The 17,608-nt window shown below is 40.9% G+C and overlaps 1 protein-coding gene across 1 annotated transcript; it reads left to right on the top strand.

Moving 5' to 3' along the window:
* The first annotated feature begins 5,431 nt into the window (after window positions 1–5,431).
* Window positions 5,432–6,406, top strand: LOC126080579 (olfactory receptor 1009-like). The gene has a single exon (XM_049891772.1). It carries the CDS (start codon window positions 5,432–5,434, stop codon window positions 6,404–6,406), a length of 975 nt encoding a protein of 324 aa, XP_049747729.1.
* The last annotated feature ends 11,202 nt before the right edge of the window (window positions 6,407–17,608 follow it).

The following is a 17,608-nucleotide window of genomic DNA, read 5'->3' as shown; positions in this document are numbered from 1 at the left end:
TACTCAGACATGTTGTTATTGTTAGTTGCCGTCCAGTCATTTCAGACTCATGGTGACCCCATGTGTGCAGAGTAGAACTGCTCCATAGGGTTTTCAAGACTGTGAACTTTTGGAAGCAGATTGCCAGGCCAGTCTTCCAAGGCACTTCTGGATAGGTTTGAACCACCAACCTTTTGGCTACGAGTCCAGCACTTAACCGTTTGTGCCACCCAGGAACTCCTACTCAGCCGTGAAGAGAAATAAAGTCCTGATACATCATGCTATCCACATGGCTGAACCTTGAGAACATTATACTGAAATAGTCACGAAACAACAAATGTTGTATGATTCCACTGATATGAAACAGGCAGATGTACAGAGGGAAGGGGAAAAAGGGAGTCATTGTTTAGGTGACACTGAGTTTCTGTTAATGGTTGTGAAATCATTTGAAAAAGCATAGTGGTAATGGTTGTACGACATGATGAACATAATCAGTGTCACACGAAATTATGCATGTTGTTGAACTGACAAATGTTTTATATATATATATATATTCCCCCCCCAACCACAATTACAAAAAGAAAGAAAGGATTGAGAGGTGTGGGCTGGATTGGGTAATATGAAATTCAGTGGTGAAAGCAGCTAATTTGGGGGCAGGGGATAGAGTGCAAAACAGACTGTGGGGGTAATGAGAGTGAACAGAAGGCAAAGACATGAACACAATCACGGGAGGGGCAGGCACAATGGCTTTCGGTTTGGACCCTGTATCCAGGCTCTGCTTCACAAATCCAGCTTCCATATTGCCACAGTTACAGTCCTAAAAATCGAAATTAATCATGCCACTTCCTCTTGTGATTAACATTGGCTGGCTTCCATTGGCTGGACAATCAAAACAAAGTCAGGAGGTAATCTGTTAAGTATAATTTATTTCTCAGGCTTGGTTTCTTCATAATCTCCAAGAGAGAGTAGCACAGGTCCAGAGTCCCTGATCCCAAATCCTTGGGGCCACTGTGTCTTGGAATTCACAGTATATTGGATTCTAGAACGGTGATCTGGTATACATGCTATATATTACATAATACAACTAGCAGAATACCGGGCTCCACCCTATAATTAAACACACTAAGTGGGACAAATATAGACTATGAACAACTTTAGTGGAAGTCAAGTTAAATTTTCCACCAAAGAAATTAACAAAACTTTTTTGGAGCTTTCAGATATTTGGAAGTGTCCAGGGATCACAGACCACCCCCACAGGGTTCTTCTGTGGCTTAAATGAGATATGGTGTGAAAATAAAGCAGAAAGGGTAACCACCAAAGGTGAAGAGGTCTTGTTCTTCTTGACTGGGAATGTTATTTTCCTTTCTCTGACATTGTGTGTAGGAACAGTTTATAAAGGACACTCTCTGATAGGTTTTCAGAAGCCATTTTTCCACAGATGGGAATGAATAACCTAGTTCAAAAGATGCACCTGAATCATTCCTGAGTTCTCTGTTCCTTTAAAAAAATCACCCCTATGAGACCAAACAGTCAACATTTACTCAAAAGCAAAGACAAGCAGGCAAGGACAGGGAAAATAGATTACTGGAAATGAAGCAACCAGAATGGAAATGAGAAAAATGTACCCAATGTCACTGAACAAATTGTGTAGAAATTATTAAGTGGGAACTTAATTTGTGTGTAAACTGTCACAAAAGACACAATGAAATATTTTAATTTAAAAAAAATCAGCTGTTGAAAATCCTATGTAGTACAGTTCTACTCTGACACCCATGGGGCAGCCATGTATCAGAGTTGACACATTGGCAACTGGTCATTTCAAAATAGACAAAAATGCCTGCCTTCGTGGTCCTTGTATTCTAATGTCAGGACAGATATCATAAGCAAAAATTAATAAGTCATGGATACATCACATGTTAAAAGGTAATAAGTGCTGTAAGAAAAAAAACTAACCCGAAAAGGCAGATAAGGCATGCTGGGAGAAACAGGGTTTAGCCTTAAATAGGATAGTTAGACACAACTCAAAATGAGAGGTGACAGCTACAACATCCATTAATAATCAGAACATGGAATGTACAAAGTATGAATCTAGGAAAATTACAAGTCATCAAAAAAAAAAAAAAAAAGGAACACTGACAAAAAACAAGCCTTCAGGAATTGACAGAATACCAATTGAGATATTTCAACAAAGGGATGCAGCACTGGAGGTGCTCACTCGTCTATACCAAGAAATTTGGAAGACAGCTACTTGACCGAACAACTGGAAGAGATCCGTGTTTGTGTACATTCCACAGAAAGGTGATAAAACAGAATGCAGAAATTGTCAAACAATATCATTAATATCACATACAAGCAAAATTTTGCTAAAGATCCTTCAAAAGTGGTTGCTGCAGTACATCAAAAGGGAACAGCCAGAAATTCAAGTCAGATTCAGAAGAGGACATGGAGCCAAGGATATCGTTGCTAATGTCAGATGGATCCTGGCTGAAAACAGAGAATACCAGAAATATGTTTACCTGTGTACTATTGACTGTGCAAAGGCATTCAACTGTCATAACAAATTATGGATAACATTGCAAGGAATGAGAATTCCAGAACACTTAATTGTGCTCATGAGGAACCTGTACATAGATGCAGAGGCAGATGTTCAAACAGAGCAAGGGGATACTGCCTGGTTTAAAATCAAGAAAGATGTTCATCAGGGTTGTAGCCTTTCACCATTATCATGGATTGAATCGTGTCCCACAGAAATATCTATCAACTTGGCTGGGCCATGATTTCCAGTATTGCGTGATTGTCTACCAATTCGTCATCTGGTGTGATATTCCTAGGTGTTATAAACCTTATCTCTATGATGAGGAGGAGACGGGTTTACTGGGCAGTTATGTTAATGGGGCAGGACTCAATCTACAAGATTGCTTTGAGTCTTGAGCCAACCTCTTTTGAGATATAAAAGAAAGAAGTGAGCAGAGAGACCCAGGGACATCATACCACCAAGAAAACAGTGCCGGGAGCAGAGCTCATTCTTTGGGCCTGAGGTTCCTGTGAAGAGAAGCTCCTAGACCAAGGGAAGATTGATGACAAGGACCTTCCTCCAGAACTGACAGAGAGAGAGACAAAGCCTTCCCTTAGAGCTGGCACTTTGAATTTGGACTTCTAGCCTCCCAGACTGTGAGAGGATAAATTTCTCTTTGTTAAAGTCATCCACCTGTGGTATTTCTGTTATAGGAGCACTAGATGACTAAAACAACCATACTTATTCAATCCGTATGCTGAGAAAATAATCTAAGAAGCTAGACTATATGAAGAAAATGTGGCATCACCATTGGAGGAAGATTCATTTGCAACCTTCAATATGCAGATGACACGACCTTGCTTGCTGAAAGTGAAGAGAATTTGAAGTACTTAGTGATGAAGATAAAAGACCACAGCCTTCAATATGAACTGAGAAAACAAAAATCCTCACAACTGGACCAGTAAGCAACATAAGAGTAAATGGAGAAAAGATTGAACTTGTCAAGGATTTCATTCTACTTGGTCCACAATCATGGAAACAGTCGGGAAATTGAACTACATATTGCACTGGGCAAATCTGCTGCAAAAAGACCTCTTAAAAGTGTTAAAAAGCAAGGATGTCACTTTGAGGACTGAGGCGTGCCTTACTCAAGCCATGGTATTTTTGATTTCTCATATGCATGTGAGAGCTGGGTAATGAATAAGGAAGACAAGAGAAGAATTTTCACCTCTGAACTATGGAGTTGATGAAGAATATTGAATGTACCATGGACTGCCAAAAGAAAAAAAAAAACTGTCTTGGAAGAAGTACAGCAACAATGTTCCTTAAGAACAAGGATGGGGAGAGTTTGTCTCGAGTACTTTGGACATGTTATCAGGAGGGACCAGTCCCAGGAGAAGGACATTGTGCTTGGTAGAGTAGAAAACCAAAAACAAACCAAACCCAGTGTCGTCAAGTCAATTCCGACTCATAGTGACCCTATGGACAGAGTAGAACTGCCCCACACAGTTTCCAAAGAGCACCTGGGGGATTCGAACTGCCGACCTTTTGGTTAGCAGCTGTAGCACTTAACCACTACGCCACCAGAGTAGAGTAGAAGGTTAGCAAAAGAACGGAAGACCTTCAAAGAGATGGATTAATATAGTGTCTCCAACAATTGGCTTCAAACACAACGATTGTGAGGGTGGCTGAAGGCCAGGCAGTCTTTCGTTCTGTTGTACATAGGGTTGCTATGAATTCAAAGTGACTTGACGGCACCTAAAAACAGCAACAAACATTTGAGCCAAAACTTGAAAGAGATGTTGGAATACGTCAAATGATTAACTAGGGCAAAAGTGTTCCAAGGAAAGGGGATAAAAATAGTTGATGCAAATATCCTGAATCATGCCTGGCATATCCTATGAAAAACAAGGAGGCAAACATAGCTAGAACAGAGTAAGCAAGGGTGAGAAGAGTAGAAAAAGAAGGGCAAGATAAAAGAGAGTAACAGGATAGTGGTGAACAGAGTAGAAGCTCTTGGATGGCCATTATGAGGCTTTGGACTTTTTCCTGTGTGTTACCAGAATCACTCCAACTGCTCTGCTGACAAGAGGGATGCAGAACACCAGCTAAAGCAACTACAATCATCCACGCAAGAGATAATGATGTCTTGGAATGAGTGGAAAGTCAGTATGTATTTTAAAGGTAGAGGCAATAGGATTTGCTGATAGACTGGAGTGAGAGGTAAAAAATGATCAAAATTGGTCAGGAGATTTTTAGCAGGAACAATTAAATAATTGAGTTGTCATTACCTGAGATGAGGAAGGCTTTCTTACCTAACTGATAATTAACTGATGTTAATTTATTGACACCAGGCAGTGGGGGTAGATACTAGGGTACAAATTACTGACATATTAAGTAACTCTCCTGCTATTAGTGATAAGAAAATGCAATAAAAAAAGTGAATGGGAGTTTATTTGTTATTAAGATGTGGTATCATTCATTCAACTAAATGACGGTCTTTGAAATTCAAGGGGGCCCAAAGAAAGGGAGAGAGGAAGACAACAGAGTTCTAAGCTGGGCTCAGTGGAACCAAAGGCCATTGTAAGAAAATATAGAATATAGAAAGGCACAGATATTTGCAATAACATAGTACCTTCATAGAATCGCTTGAAGGTAAACGGAGAGTGGGGTAGCACGAAAGTATGTCATGCAAGACGTCTGAAAGAATAAAGAATTTAGACATTATTCTAAAAGGAACTTCAAACCCTTAAAGTGTTGTAAGCGTGAGCTTGATACAATGGCATTTATGTACGATTTGGGGAACAGTCTGCCACTTGGAGAAAGATGTGGCTCTTCAGTTACAGAATATGTTAAAGGCTACCTCTTTGACTTGAATATTAACAATCTTGCTTCTCCTTCTCTTGTTCATTGTCCTATGGAAAACACACCAGTGGAATGGCATTGGGGCAGAATCACACTACAGTGACGAGATTCATCCTGCTGGGCCTAACAGACCAGGCAGACCTAAAACAACTCCTCTTTGCTGTCTTCCTGCTGATCTACTCCATGACTCTGGTGGGCAACCTAGGCATGATAGACCTGATCCGCACCAGCTCTCCCCTCCACACTCCCATGTACTTCCTCCTGAGTGTGCTCTCCTTCCTTGACATCTGCAACTCCTCCGTGTTCACCCCCCGGCTGCTGACCAGCTTCCTCACCACTGACCAGTCTATCTCCTTTCTAGGCTGTGTAGTCCAGATGGCCCTAATGGGCATCCATGGAACAGGGGAGTGTCTGCTTCTGGCCATCATGGCCTATGACCGATTTGTGGCCATCTGCCACCCTCTTCTCTACCACACTATCATGTCCAAGCACTTTTGTGTCCAGCTGGTGGTGATCACCTATGCTGTGGGTGTGTTCATTTCAGCTGTACAGACAGGGAATGCCTTCAGCCTACCTTTCTGTGGCCCCAACATCATCGATCATTACTTCTGTGACATCCCCCCAGTGCTCCAACTGGCCTGCTCAGATACCACCACAGCCAGTATCATCCTTCTCTTCTTCTCTGCCTTGGTCACTGTCCCCACAGTCTCAGTCATCTTGGTCTCTTATGCCTACATCCTGGTCACAATCTGTAGGATGAGGTCCCTGGAGGCCCAACACAAGGCCTTCTCCACCTGTGCTTCCCACATCACTGCCCTCTCTCTCTTTTATGGGTCTGTGTTCCTTGTATATATCCAACCCAATCCTGAGAGTGCTTCAGCCTATAACAAAATCCTCTCTGTGTTCTACACCATTGTGATCCCCATGCTGAACCCCCTGGTCTACAGCCTAAGGAATAAAGATGTCAAGGCCGCTGCGCAAGTTAGAATTCATTACCTAAGCAGAAAAGGAATTTGTCAGAAAGGCATCTGGAAGCTTATAAAATAGAAGAGAAGCCTAGACAACCCAGACTGGATAGGAACTGAGAGGCAAGGCACAGCTAAGATTCTGCCACAAGAACAATCTGTGTAGGCTGACACCACTTAGGTCATCACTTTGGAATTTCTCCCTTGCTACAGCTAGCAACGTTGTCTCTGATTATTCACTATTGTTCTGCTGCTAGGCAAAGCCACCTCTAAGCTAGCCTCCACACCACACTCTCTCTTGCAACCAACTACGTATCATCTCTCATCATCTTCTCAATATCAAGTCCTAGACAAGAGCATCCACCTGTATAGCCACAGATATCCTATGTCCCCTGATATCCTACATCCAGCATGGATATCTTACATTTACCAATATCCTGCATCCACACTTCTAGCTTACAGAGATCTGGGAGACAGAAATAGGCCCTCTTGTCACTTCAGAATTGGGAGCTGGATTCTATCTTCCTTCTCTCTTGAGATTTCTCAAAAATAGAAAGAATTGTTGAAGGTTAAACGCAGAGTAGTCTTCCCTACACAGCTCTATAGGGAATATTGCCTTTCTGTGTATGAGATATTAAAGAAACGGTCCATGTAGTTTCGTAGCATAGGAAAGGGATAGTAACCATTTACTTCTTGGGAGAAAATGGAGTCGCGATACAAAAATCTCCACCATAATTAGCTAAGGACCAGAATGTGGTCTACAATGATGGCAAGCTACCATTTTTCCATAAATGTCCAATAAAATAAAAAGCTAAAAGACCACATTATTTTTTAATCAAAGTCAAATTACCTTTACAGGTTTAAACAAAAACCTTTTTTTATTGTATCATACTGCAATCTTACTCATTTGAGGAGGGAAAAAAGAGCGAAGATTTATTGAGAAACACAGAAGTCAATGAAGGCTCCATATCTTTGTGACATTCAAATAAAATTGGCTTGCACCTTGTGATGTGTAATTTTATGTGTTAACCTGGCTAGGCTATGGTGCCCAGTTGTTTGGTCAAACACTACCCTAGATGTCATTATGTACTATTTACATGTGATTAGCATTTAAATCACAAGGAAGACCAGTTAATACAACTGTTATTGAAATTTATGCACCAACCACTAAGGCCAAAGATGAAGAAACTGAAGATTTTTACCATCTTCTGAAGTCTGAAATTGATTGAACATGCAATCAGGATACATTGATAAGTACTGGTGAATGGAATGCAAAAGATGGAGACAAAAAAGAAGGATTGCTAGTTGGATGATACGGCCTTGGTGATAGAAATGATGCCAGATATCGAATGATAAAATTTTGCAAGACCAATGACTTCTTCATTGCAAATACCTTTTTTCACCAAGATTAATGGTGACTATAAAAAATAATTTTTTATTTTTTTTTTATACACATGGACCTCACCAGATGGAATACACTGGAATCAAATCAACTACGTCTGTGGAAAGAGACAACGGAAAAGCTAAATACCATCAGTCACAACAAATCCAGGGGCTGACCGTGGGGCAGACAATCAATTGCTCACATGCAAGTTCAAGTCAAAACAAAAGAAAATTAGAACAAGTCCAAGAGAGCCAAAGTATAATCTTGAGCATATCCCACCTGAATTTAGAGACCATCTCAAGAATACATTTGACGTGTTGAACACTAATGACCAGAGAGCTGTAGAATGACATCGAGGACATCAAACATGAAGAAAGCAAGAGGTCATTAAAAAGACAGGAAAGAAAGAAAAAAACAAAATGGAAGCCAGAAGAGACTCTGAAACTTGCTCTTGAACATCGATCAGGTAGCTGAAGTGAAAGTAAGAAATGATGAAGTAAAAAAGCTGAACCAAAGATTTCAAAGGGCGATTCGAGAAGACAAAGTAAATTACTATAATGACATGTGCAAAGACCCAGAGGTAGAAAACCAAAAGGGAAGAACACAGAATTTCTCAAGCTGAAAGAAGTGAAGAAAAAATTCAAGCCTCGAGTTGCAATACTGAAGGATTCTGTGACGAAAATATTAAACACCACAGGAAGCATTAAAAGAAAATGGAAGGAATACACAGAGTCACTATACCAAAAAGAATTTGTCAACATTCAACCATTTCAGGAGGTAGTATATGATCAGGAACGTATGGTACTGAAGGAAGAAGTCCAAGCTGCGCTGAAGGCACTGGCAAAAAACAAGTCTCCAGGAATTGACAGAATACCAACTTAGATGTTTCAAAACACGGATGTAGCACTAGAAGTACTCACTCCTCTGTGCCAAGGAATTTGGAAGACGGCAACCTGGCCAATCGACTGGAAGAGATTCATATTTATGCCTATTCATAGGAAAGATGATCCAACCAAATGCTGAAATTATCAAAAAATATCATTAATATCACACATATATAAAATTTTGCTGAAGACCATTCAAAATCAGCTGCAACACTAGATTGACAGGGAACTGCCAGAAATTCAAGCCGGATTCAGCAAAGAGGACATGAACCAGGGATATCATTGCTGATGTCAAATGGATCCTGGCTGAATGCAGAAAATACCAAAAAGATGTTTACCTGTGTTTTATTGACTATGCAAAGACATTCGACTGTGTGGGTCATAACAAATTATAGATAACATTTCAAAGAATGGGAGTTCCAGAACACTTAATTGTGCTCATGAGGAACCTGTACATAGATCAAGAGGCAGTTGCTTGAACAGAACAAGGAGACACTGTGTGGTTTAAAGTCAGGAAAGATTTGTGTCAACGTTGTATCCCTTCACCATACTTATTCAATCAGTATGCTGAAAAAATAATCTGACAAGCTAGACTATATGAAGAATAATGGGGCATCAGGGTTGGAGGAAGGGTCATTAATAACCTGCGATATGCTGATAACACAACCTTGCTTGTTGAAAGTGAAAAGGACTTAAAGCACTTACTGATGAAGATCAAAGACCACAGCCTTCAGTATATATGACAACTCAACATAAGGAAAAATTCCCACAACTCAACCAATAAGCAACATCATGATAAAATATATATATATATATTTTTTTTTTCAGAAAAAAATTGAAGTTATCAAAGATTTCATTTTACTTGGATCCATAATCAACACCCATGGAAGAAGCGGTCAAGAAATCAAAAGACACATTGCATAGAGCAAATCAGCTGCAAAAGACCTCTTTAAAGTGTTGAAAAGAAAAGATGTCACCTTGAAAACTAAGGTGTGCCTGACCCAAGCCATGGTGTTTTCAGTTGCCTCATATGCATGTGAAAGCTGGATGATGAATAAGGAAGACGGAAGAAGAATTGACCCCTCTGAGCTTGATTTTGGAGAATAATATTGAATATACCACGGACTGCCAGAAGAAGGAACAAATCTATCTTGGAAGAAGTACAACCAGAGTGCTCCTTAGAAGCAAGGATGGTAAGACTACGTCTCACATACTTTGGACTTGTTATCAGGAGGGATCAGTTCTTAAAGAAGGACATTATTCTTGGTAATGTACAGGGCTGGCAAAAAAAGAGGAAGATCCTAAACAAGATGGATTAATACAGTGGCTGCAACAATAAGCTCAAGCGTAACAGTGATTGTGAGAATGGCACAGGACGGGGCAGTGTTGTACATAGAGTTGCTATGAGTCAGAACTGACTTGACGGCTCCTAACAACATTTAAATCAGTTGACTTTAGGTAAAGAAGAATAACCTCCATAATGTGGACTGGTCTCATCCGATCAGTTGACAGCATTAAGAGCAAAACCAAAGGTTTCCCGAGGAAAGATTCTGCCTCCAGACTATGCATAGACACTCAACCAGAATTCCTCTCCTTTCTCCCATTACTTGACCTACCCATTTGAGGCAACAAGACTGCCTGAATTTCTAGCCTATTGCCCGACCTGCAGATTTTCAATCTGCCAACCCCACAATCATTTGAGCTGATTCTCTAGAGAACCCTAAGACAAATATCACATCCTTCCCAATCTCTCTGGGGAATTAGGTAGCAGGGATTAGGGATGTAAATTACTTCTGTTTTTCCTTGCTACCTCCAGCTCTATGATTCTAAATTCATAGAATCACTTCAGTTTATGAATTACCCAGGGAAGGGAAAAAGCATAAGAGAAGGAATGTGGATGGTGTAAACAGAGAAGAGGTGGAAAAAAGCCTGATAGTAGTAGGTCCAGATGGAAAGGGAAAAAAAGGGAGATTTCAGTATGGTGGGTTCAGCCAGCCCAAGTGGGCTTGAGCCCCATGAAGAAGACAAGTAAGCAATTGCATCTCTGCCAGATAAAACCTCCCATATCGTATGCAACTTCACAGAGTCTGAGCCCTTCATTAGTCATAGATAGCAAAGTGAGACATTTTCTTAGAAAATTAAATTATCCTTGGTGCTTGTTAATCGATGCTTCAGGATGACATTGAAATTATATGTCATCATCTCCTGGTCTTATTTACAGTTTATTGGCATGTTGGTTTGAAATTAAGTCAAAATGTTACCCTCTCTCTGGTACTGGTACAACAACATATATAGACCAATGGAACAGAATTGAGAATCCAGACATAAATCCATCCACATATGAGCAGGCCCAAAGTCCTTTAAATGGGGAAAAGACAGTCTCTTTAATAAATGGTGCTGGCATAACTGGATACCCATCTGCAAAAAAAAAAAGAAACAAGATCCATACTTCACACCACACACAAAAACTAACTCAAAATGGATCAAAGACCTAAATACAAAATCTAAAATGATAAAGATCATAGAAGAAATAATAGGGACAATGCTAGGAGCCCTAACACATGGCACAAACATTCCTAACAACGCACAAACACCAGAAGAAAAACTAGATAACTGGAACTCCTAAAAATCAAACACCTATGCTCAGCCAAAGACTTCAGCAAAAGAGTAAAAAGATTACCTACACACTGGGGAGAAGTTTTTAGCTATGACATTTTTGATCAGCATGTCATCTCTAAACTCTACATGATAGTGTAAAAACTCAACAACAAAAAGACAAATAACCCAATTAAAAAGTGGGTAAAGGATATTAACAGGCACTTCATCAAACAAGACATTCAAGCAGCTAACAGATATAGGAGGAAATGCTCACGATCATTTGCCATTACAGAAAACCAAATCAAAACTATAATGAGATACCATCTCACTCCAACAAGGCTGGCATTACTCAAAAAAACACAAAATAATAAATGTTGGAGAGGTTGTGGAGAGACTGGAACACTTCTACACTGCTGGTGGGAATGTAAAGTAGTAAAACGACTTTGGAAATAGATTTGGCACTTCCTTAAAAAGCTAGAATTAGAACTACCATACAATCCAACAATCCCACTCCTTGGAATATATCCTAGAGAAATAAGAGCCTTTACACAAACAGATATATGCACACCCATGTTCATTGCGACACTGTTTACAATAGCAAAAACATGGAAGCAACCGAGGTGCCCATCATCGAATGAGTGGATAAATAAATTATGGTATCTTCACACAATGGAATACTACACATCAGTAAAGAACAGTGATGAATCCAGGAAACGTTTCATAACATGGAGGAATCTGGAAAGCATTATGCTGAGTGAAATTAGTCAGTTGCAAAAGGACAAATGCTGTATGAAGCCACTATTATAAGAACTCAAGAAATAATTTAAATGCGAAAGAAAATATTCTTTGATGTTACGAGGATGGGGAGGGAGGAAGGAAAAGGAATATTCACTAATTAGACAGTAGACAAGAACTATTTTAGGTGACGGGAAAAACAACACACAATACAGGAGAGGTCAGCACAACTGGTCTAAACCAAAAGCAAGAAGTTTCCTGAATAAACTGAAAGCTTTGAAGGCCAGAGTAGCAAGGGCAGGGGTCTGGGGACCATGGCTTCAGGGGACATCTAGGTCAATTGGCATAATAAAATCTATTAAGAAAACATTCTATATCCCACTTTGGTGAGTGGCGTCTGGGGACTTAAACGCTAGCAAGTGGCCATCTAAGATGCATCAATGGGTCTCAACCCACCTGGAGCAAGGAGAATGAAGAACACCGAAGATACAAGATAATTATGAGCCCAAGAGACAGAAAAGGCCACATAAATCAGAGACTACATCAGCCTGATGCCAGAAGAACTAGATGGTGCCCGGCTACAACCAATGACTGCCCTGACAGGGAACACATCAGAGAATCCCTGATGGAGCAGGAGAACAGCGGGATGCAGACCTCAAATTCTTCTAAAAAGACCAGACTTAATGGTCTGACTGAAACTACAAGGACCCCGGAGGTCATGGTCCCCAGACCTTCTATTAGCCCAAGACTGGAACCATTCCCAAAGCCAACGCTTCAGAAAGGGATTGGACTGGACTATAAAATAGACAATGATACTGATGAGGGGTGAGCTTCTTGTCTCAAGTAGACACATGAGACTATGTGGGAAGCTCCTGTCTGGAGGGGAGATGAGAAGGCAGAGGGGGACAGAAGCTGGCTGAACGAACACAGGGAATACAGGGTGGAGAGAAGGAGTGTGCTGTCTCATTAGGTGGAGAGCAACTAGGAGTACATAGCAAGGTGCATATAAATTTTTGTAGGAGAAACTTCCTTGATTTGTAACTTTCACTTAAAGCACCATAAAAACTTTTTTAAAAAGTTCTACATTCTACTTTGGCAAATAGTGTCTGGAGTCTTAAAAGCTTGTGAACAGCCATCTAAGGTACAAGTATTGGTCTCATCCTGTCTGGAGCAAAGGAAAAAGAAGAAAACCGAAGACACAAGGAAAATATTAGTCCACAGGATTAATGGGCCGCATGAACCACGGCTTCCACCAGCCTGAGCCCCAAAGAACTAGAAGATACCAGGCTACCATTATTGACCACTGCGACTGGGATCACAATAAAGGGTCCTGGACAGAGCAGGAAAAAAGGCAGAACAAAACTGAGATTCACAAAAAAAGACCAGACTTCCTGTTCTGTCAGAAACTGGAGGAAACTAGACTAAGGCCCCCAGACACCCTCTAACTCAGAACCAAAGCCACTCTCGAAGTTTACCCTTCAGCCGAACATTAGACAGGCCCACAAAACAAACAATAACACACGTGAGGAATGTGCTTCTCCGACCAAATGAGCAACACATGCCCAAAAGCAAAGACAATGAGGCAGGAAGGGACAGGAAAACTGGACGAATGGACACGGAGAACCCAGGGTGGAAAGGGAAAGGGGGAGAGTGCTGACACATTGCGGGGATTGCAGCCCATGTCTAGAAATAATTTGTACATAAATTTTTGAATGAGAAACTAATATTTGTTCTGCAAACTTTCACCTACAGCACAATAAAACAAAAAAGAAAAAAAAAGCTCTGTGGCTACGTTGCTGTTGCTAGTTGCAGTCGAGACAGCTCCGACTCAGGCCTGCCTTATGTGTAACAGAACTAAATGTTGCCCAGCCCTGTTCCATCTTAATGTTGTGTGTGAGTCCATTCTTGCAGCTATTGCGTCAGTCCATCTTACTGAGGCTTTCCTTCTTTCTCGATGACCCTCCAGTTTACCAAACTTAAAGTCCTTTCTAGCAACTGGTCTTTCCTTATGATGTGTTCCAGGTAAGCAAGTCAAAGTCTAGTCATCCTTGCTTCTAAGGAACATTCTGCCTGTACTTCTTCTAAGACAGATATGGATAAAGATGAAAACATTAAGTATGTGTTAAGAAATAGGGATGGTCCAAATAAGCTAAACTTAACAGCAGATTACACAAAGCAAAAAAGAAGATTAATGAAAGGAAACAAAATCAGTTTTTTAATCCAGATCAAAACACAAACAGCAGAGGAAAAAGGATAAAAATATATAAAAGAGCATGTGAAATATACAGAGCACTGTGAAAATGTATAACATACTGTTTTTAGAGCCTCAGATGGAAAGAAGAGAGAATAGGATAGAAGAAATATTTCAAGAGATATTGCCTGGTAAGTTCCCAAAACTGAAAAATGTATCAACTCACAGATTCAGAAAGGTGAACAAACACTAAACAGGATACATACTAAGGAAACCCTACCAAGGCTCATCATATTACGAAAGCTGAAAACACAAGGTAAAGAGAAAAAAAATCTTAGACCAAGAAAAAGGACACAGCAAAAAGCAGCAATAATATCTGACAGTTTAACAGAGATGATAGAACCAGAAGACAATGGGATGACATCTTTAAGTAGTCTAAACACCAGTTAAAGAAAAGATTGTCATAACGAATTTTTTAAAAGCCAACTTTACACTGCTTTCAAAAGACACACCTAAACATAACAGCACATAAAGGTTCAAAGAAAAAAGATAGGAAAAGATAGGTAACGTGAACCCTAACCAAAAGAAAGTTGGTGAAGCTATACGGCTATACAGACAGTAGATCTGTTGTTGTTGTTGTTGTTGTTGCTAGGTGCCATCAAGTAGGTTCCGACTCATAGTGACCCTATGCACAACAGAACAAAACACTGCCTGGTCCTTCACCATCCTTACAATCCTTGTTATGCTTGAGCTCACTGTTGCAGCCACTGTGTCAGTCTGCCTCTTTGAGGGTCTTCCTCTTTTCCGCAGATCCTGTACTTTACCAAGCATGATGTCCTTCTCCAGGGACTGGCCCCTCCTGACAACATGTCCAAAGTATGTAAGACCCAGTCTCACCATCCTTGCCTCTAAGGAGCATTCTGGTTATACTTTTTCCAACACAGATATGTTTGTTCTTTCGGCAATCCATAGTATATTCAACATTCTTTGCCAACACCACAATTTAAAGGCATCAATTCTTCTTCAGCCTTCCTTATTCATTGTCCAGCTTTCACATGCATATGATGCAATTAAAAGTACCATGGCTTGGATCAGGCACACTTTAGTCTTCAAGGTGATGTCTTTGCTTTTCAACACTTTAAAGAGGTCCTTTGCAGCAAGACTGCAGGCAAAAATAATGATAAATAGGAAAATTCAGAATGATAAAAAGCAACAGAAACATACAGCAATTTTATATTTTATGCAAGAAGCCCAGGTGGCACAGTATTAAGTACTCAGCTGCTAAACAAAAGGTTGGAAGCTAGAACCCACCAGCAGCTCTGTGGGAGAAAGAAGTGGCAGTCTGCTTCTGTAAAAATCTACATCCTTGGAAACCCTATGGGGCATTTCTACTCTGTCCTATAGTGTCACTATGAGTCAGAATCAACTTGATAGCAATAGGTACATTTTATGCAGCCTCAATGTAATCCATTCTTGTTATCTATTCCAGTTCTCACACCCCTCCTCAGGAAGCCAAAATACAGAGAAAGAAGCAGGCTTCTCAGACACAGAGTTGACAATGCAGTAGAGCACGAGAAGTATGAGAAGAAGCTGAGATTTGGAGTACAGGAGCACCCTGACATCTGGCCAGCCCATGGAAAAACTGTCATACAAACAAACTCTGTGCAGAGAGACCAGGATTCACTGCTGAGCCCTCCCTCACCTCCCTGCAGTCTACTTCATGTGCTTCATGCCGGGATGCCACATCTCATGCCCTCCCATTAGAACCACTAAAGGGACAGAACCTGCTACTGCTCATGTGACGGAGTCAGGATACACCTGCCATGTGCAATGGTAGCCTAGTGCACCACTCCCCGTCCTAGAAATCATGAAACACGGATGCTCATGGACCACGTTAAGATGCTCAAATCACACGGTTTATGAAGTCAATTGAAAAATACAGGCAGAATTAAGGGGAAAGAGACAAACATAGGAAATGGTGCAAGTAAGGTAGAGTATAGCATTATTTGAATTCTGTTGTCTTTGGGTTCTCTAGAAGAACAGAAGCAATGAGACATATATGTATCCACAGAGAACAAGGGAGAGAGAGAGATTTACTTCAAGGAAATGGCTCAACCAACTGTGGGGCCTGGCAAGTCCAAAATCTGAAGGTCAGGCAGTAGGTTGAAGACTTATGTTCCAAGATCAGTAGGTCAGGTGACAGAAACAGTGCAGAGTGGAGAAGGAGTTCTGTCAAAATAACTATTTATAAGTGGGATAACAGTGAGATGCAGACCTCAGATTCTAGTAAAAAGACCAGACTTAATGATCTGACTGAGACTGGAGGGACCCCAGAGGTCATGGCCCTCAGGCCCCCTGTTAGCCCAAGACTGGAAAAATTCTCGAAGCCAACTCTTCAAACAGGGACTGGACTGGACTATAAGACAGAAACTGATGCCAGTGAGGAGTGAGCTTCTTGACTCAAGTAGGCACAGGAGACTATGTAGACAGCTCCTGTCTGGAGGTGAGATGAGAAGGTAGAGGGGGGCAAGAGCTGGTTGAATGGACACTGGGAATACAGGGTGGAGAGGAGGAGTGTGCTGTCTCTTTAGGGGGAGAGCAGCTAGGGTTACATAGCAAGGCGTGTATAAGTTTTTGTATGACAGACTGACTTGATTTGTAAACTGTCACTTAAAGCACAATTAAATAAATAACTATTTATATCTGGAGACAGAACATACCTTAACGAGACTCTCTTTTTAACAGACTGGTTGACTGCATCCCATTAGATTGCATTGTGGAAAGAGATTACATTACATTGCATTACATTATGGAAGAGCAACTAGACTAGTGTTTGGCCAAACTGCTAGGAACCATTACCTAACCAAGTTGACACATAAAATTAACCATCACACCTGTGTTACATAATGTTCATATGTGTGTGTGTATCTTGCTCACTCTTTCTCTCTCTGCCTCGTGACAGAGCCAGAGTGGAGGACAAACAAAGGGGTTCAGTGGACAGAAGGTGCCTGGAGCCAACAGGTGTTCCAGTGAAGAGATGCAGAACAACCGGGATCAAGAATGGTGCCTCTGATGCCTCATGAATGTGTGATGCTCCTTGGTCCTTTCATGCTTTCCTACAAATGTTCATCACACATACCCTCTGCTTCCCTTCTAACAAGCTCCTTATTCTATACCTAGTTTTTCATGCTTTCTACAGCAGAATTCTTCTCAAATGATACAGCAAATACACATTGCAGGTCCTCTGTTTGAAGAGTTTTCAACCTGATCCTCATGATAAAGAACAGTCACATCCTAGATTTTGCAGGCATGATGCAGACACCTGGGAGATACATGGAGAAGGAGGTAAGACATCTCAGGGGTCAGAAGACAGATTCAGGAGTAGCAGCTGAGAGCAAAAAGGCTGGCCACACAGAAAAGCATTCAAAGCCTATGATAGCACCAGCAGTCAGCATCAGTGGCTGCTCCAGGAGGTGACATTCACAAACAATG

The sequence above is a fragment of the Elephas maximus genome, chromosome 7, assembly GCF_024166365.1.
Source record: "Elephas maximus indicus isolate mEleMax1 chromosome 7, mEleMax1 primary haplotype, whole genome shotgun sequence".
In the NCBI taxonomy this organism is placed as follows: domain Eukaryota; kingdom Metazoa; phylum Chordata; class Mammalia; order Proboscidea; family Elephantidae; genus Elephas; species Elephas maximus.
The sequence above is the reverse complement of the archived record's forward strand: the minus strand, read 5'-3'. Positions and strand labels throughout refer to the sequence as shown.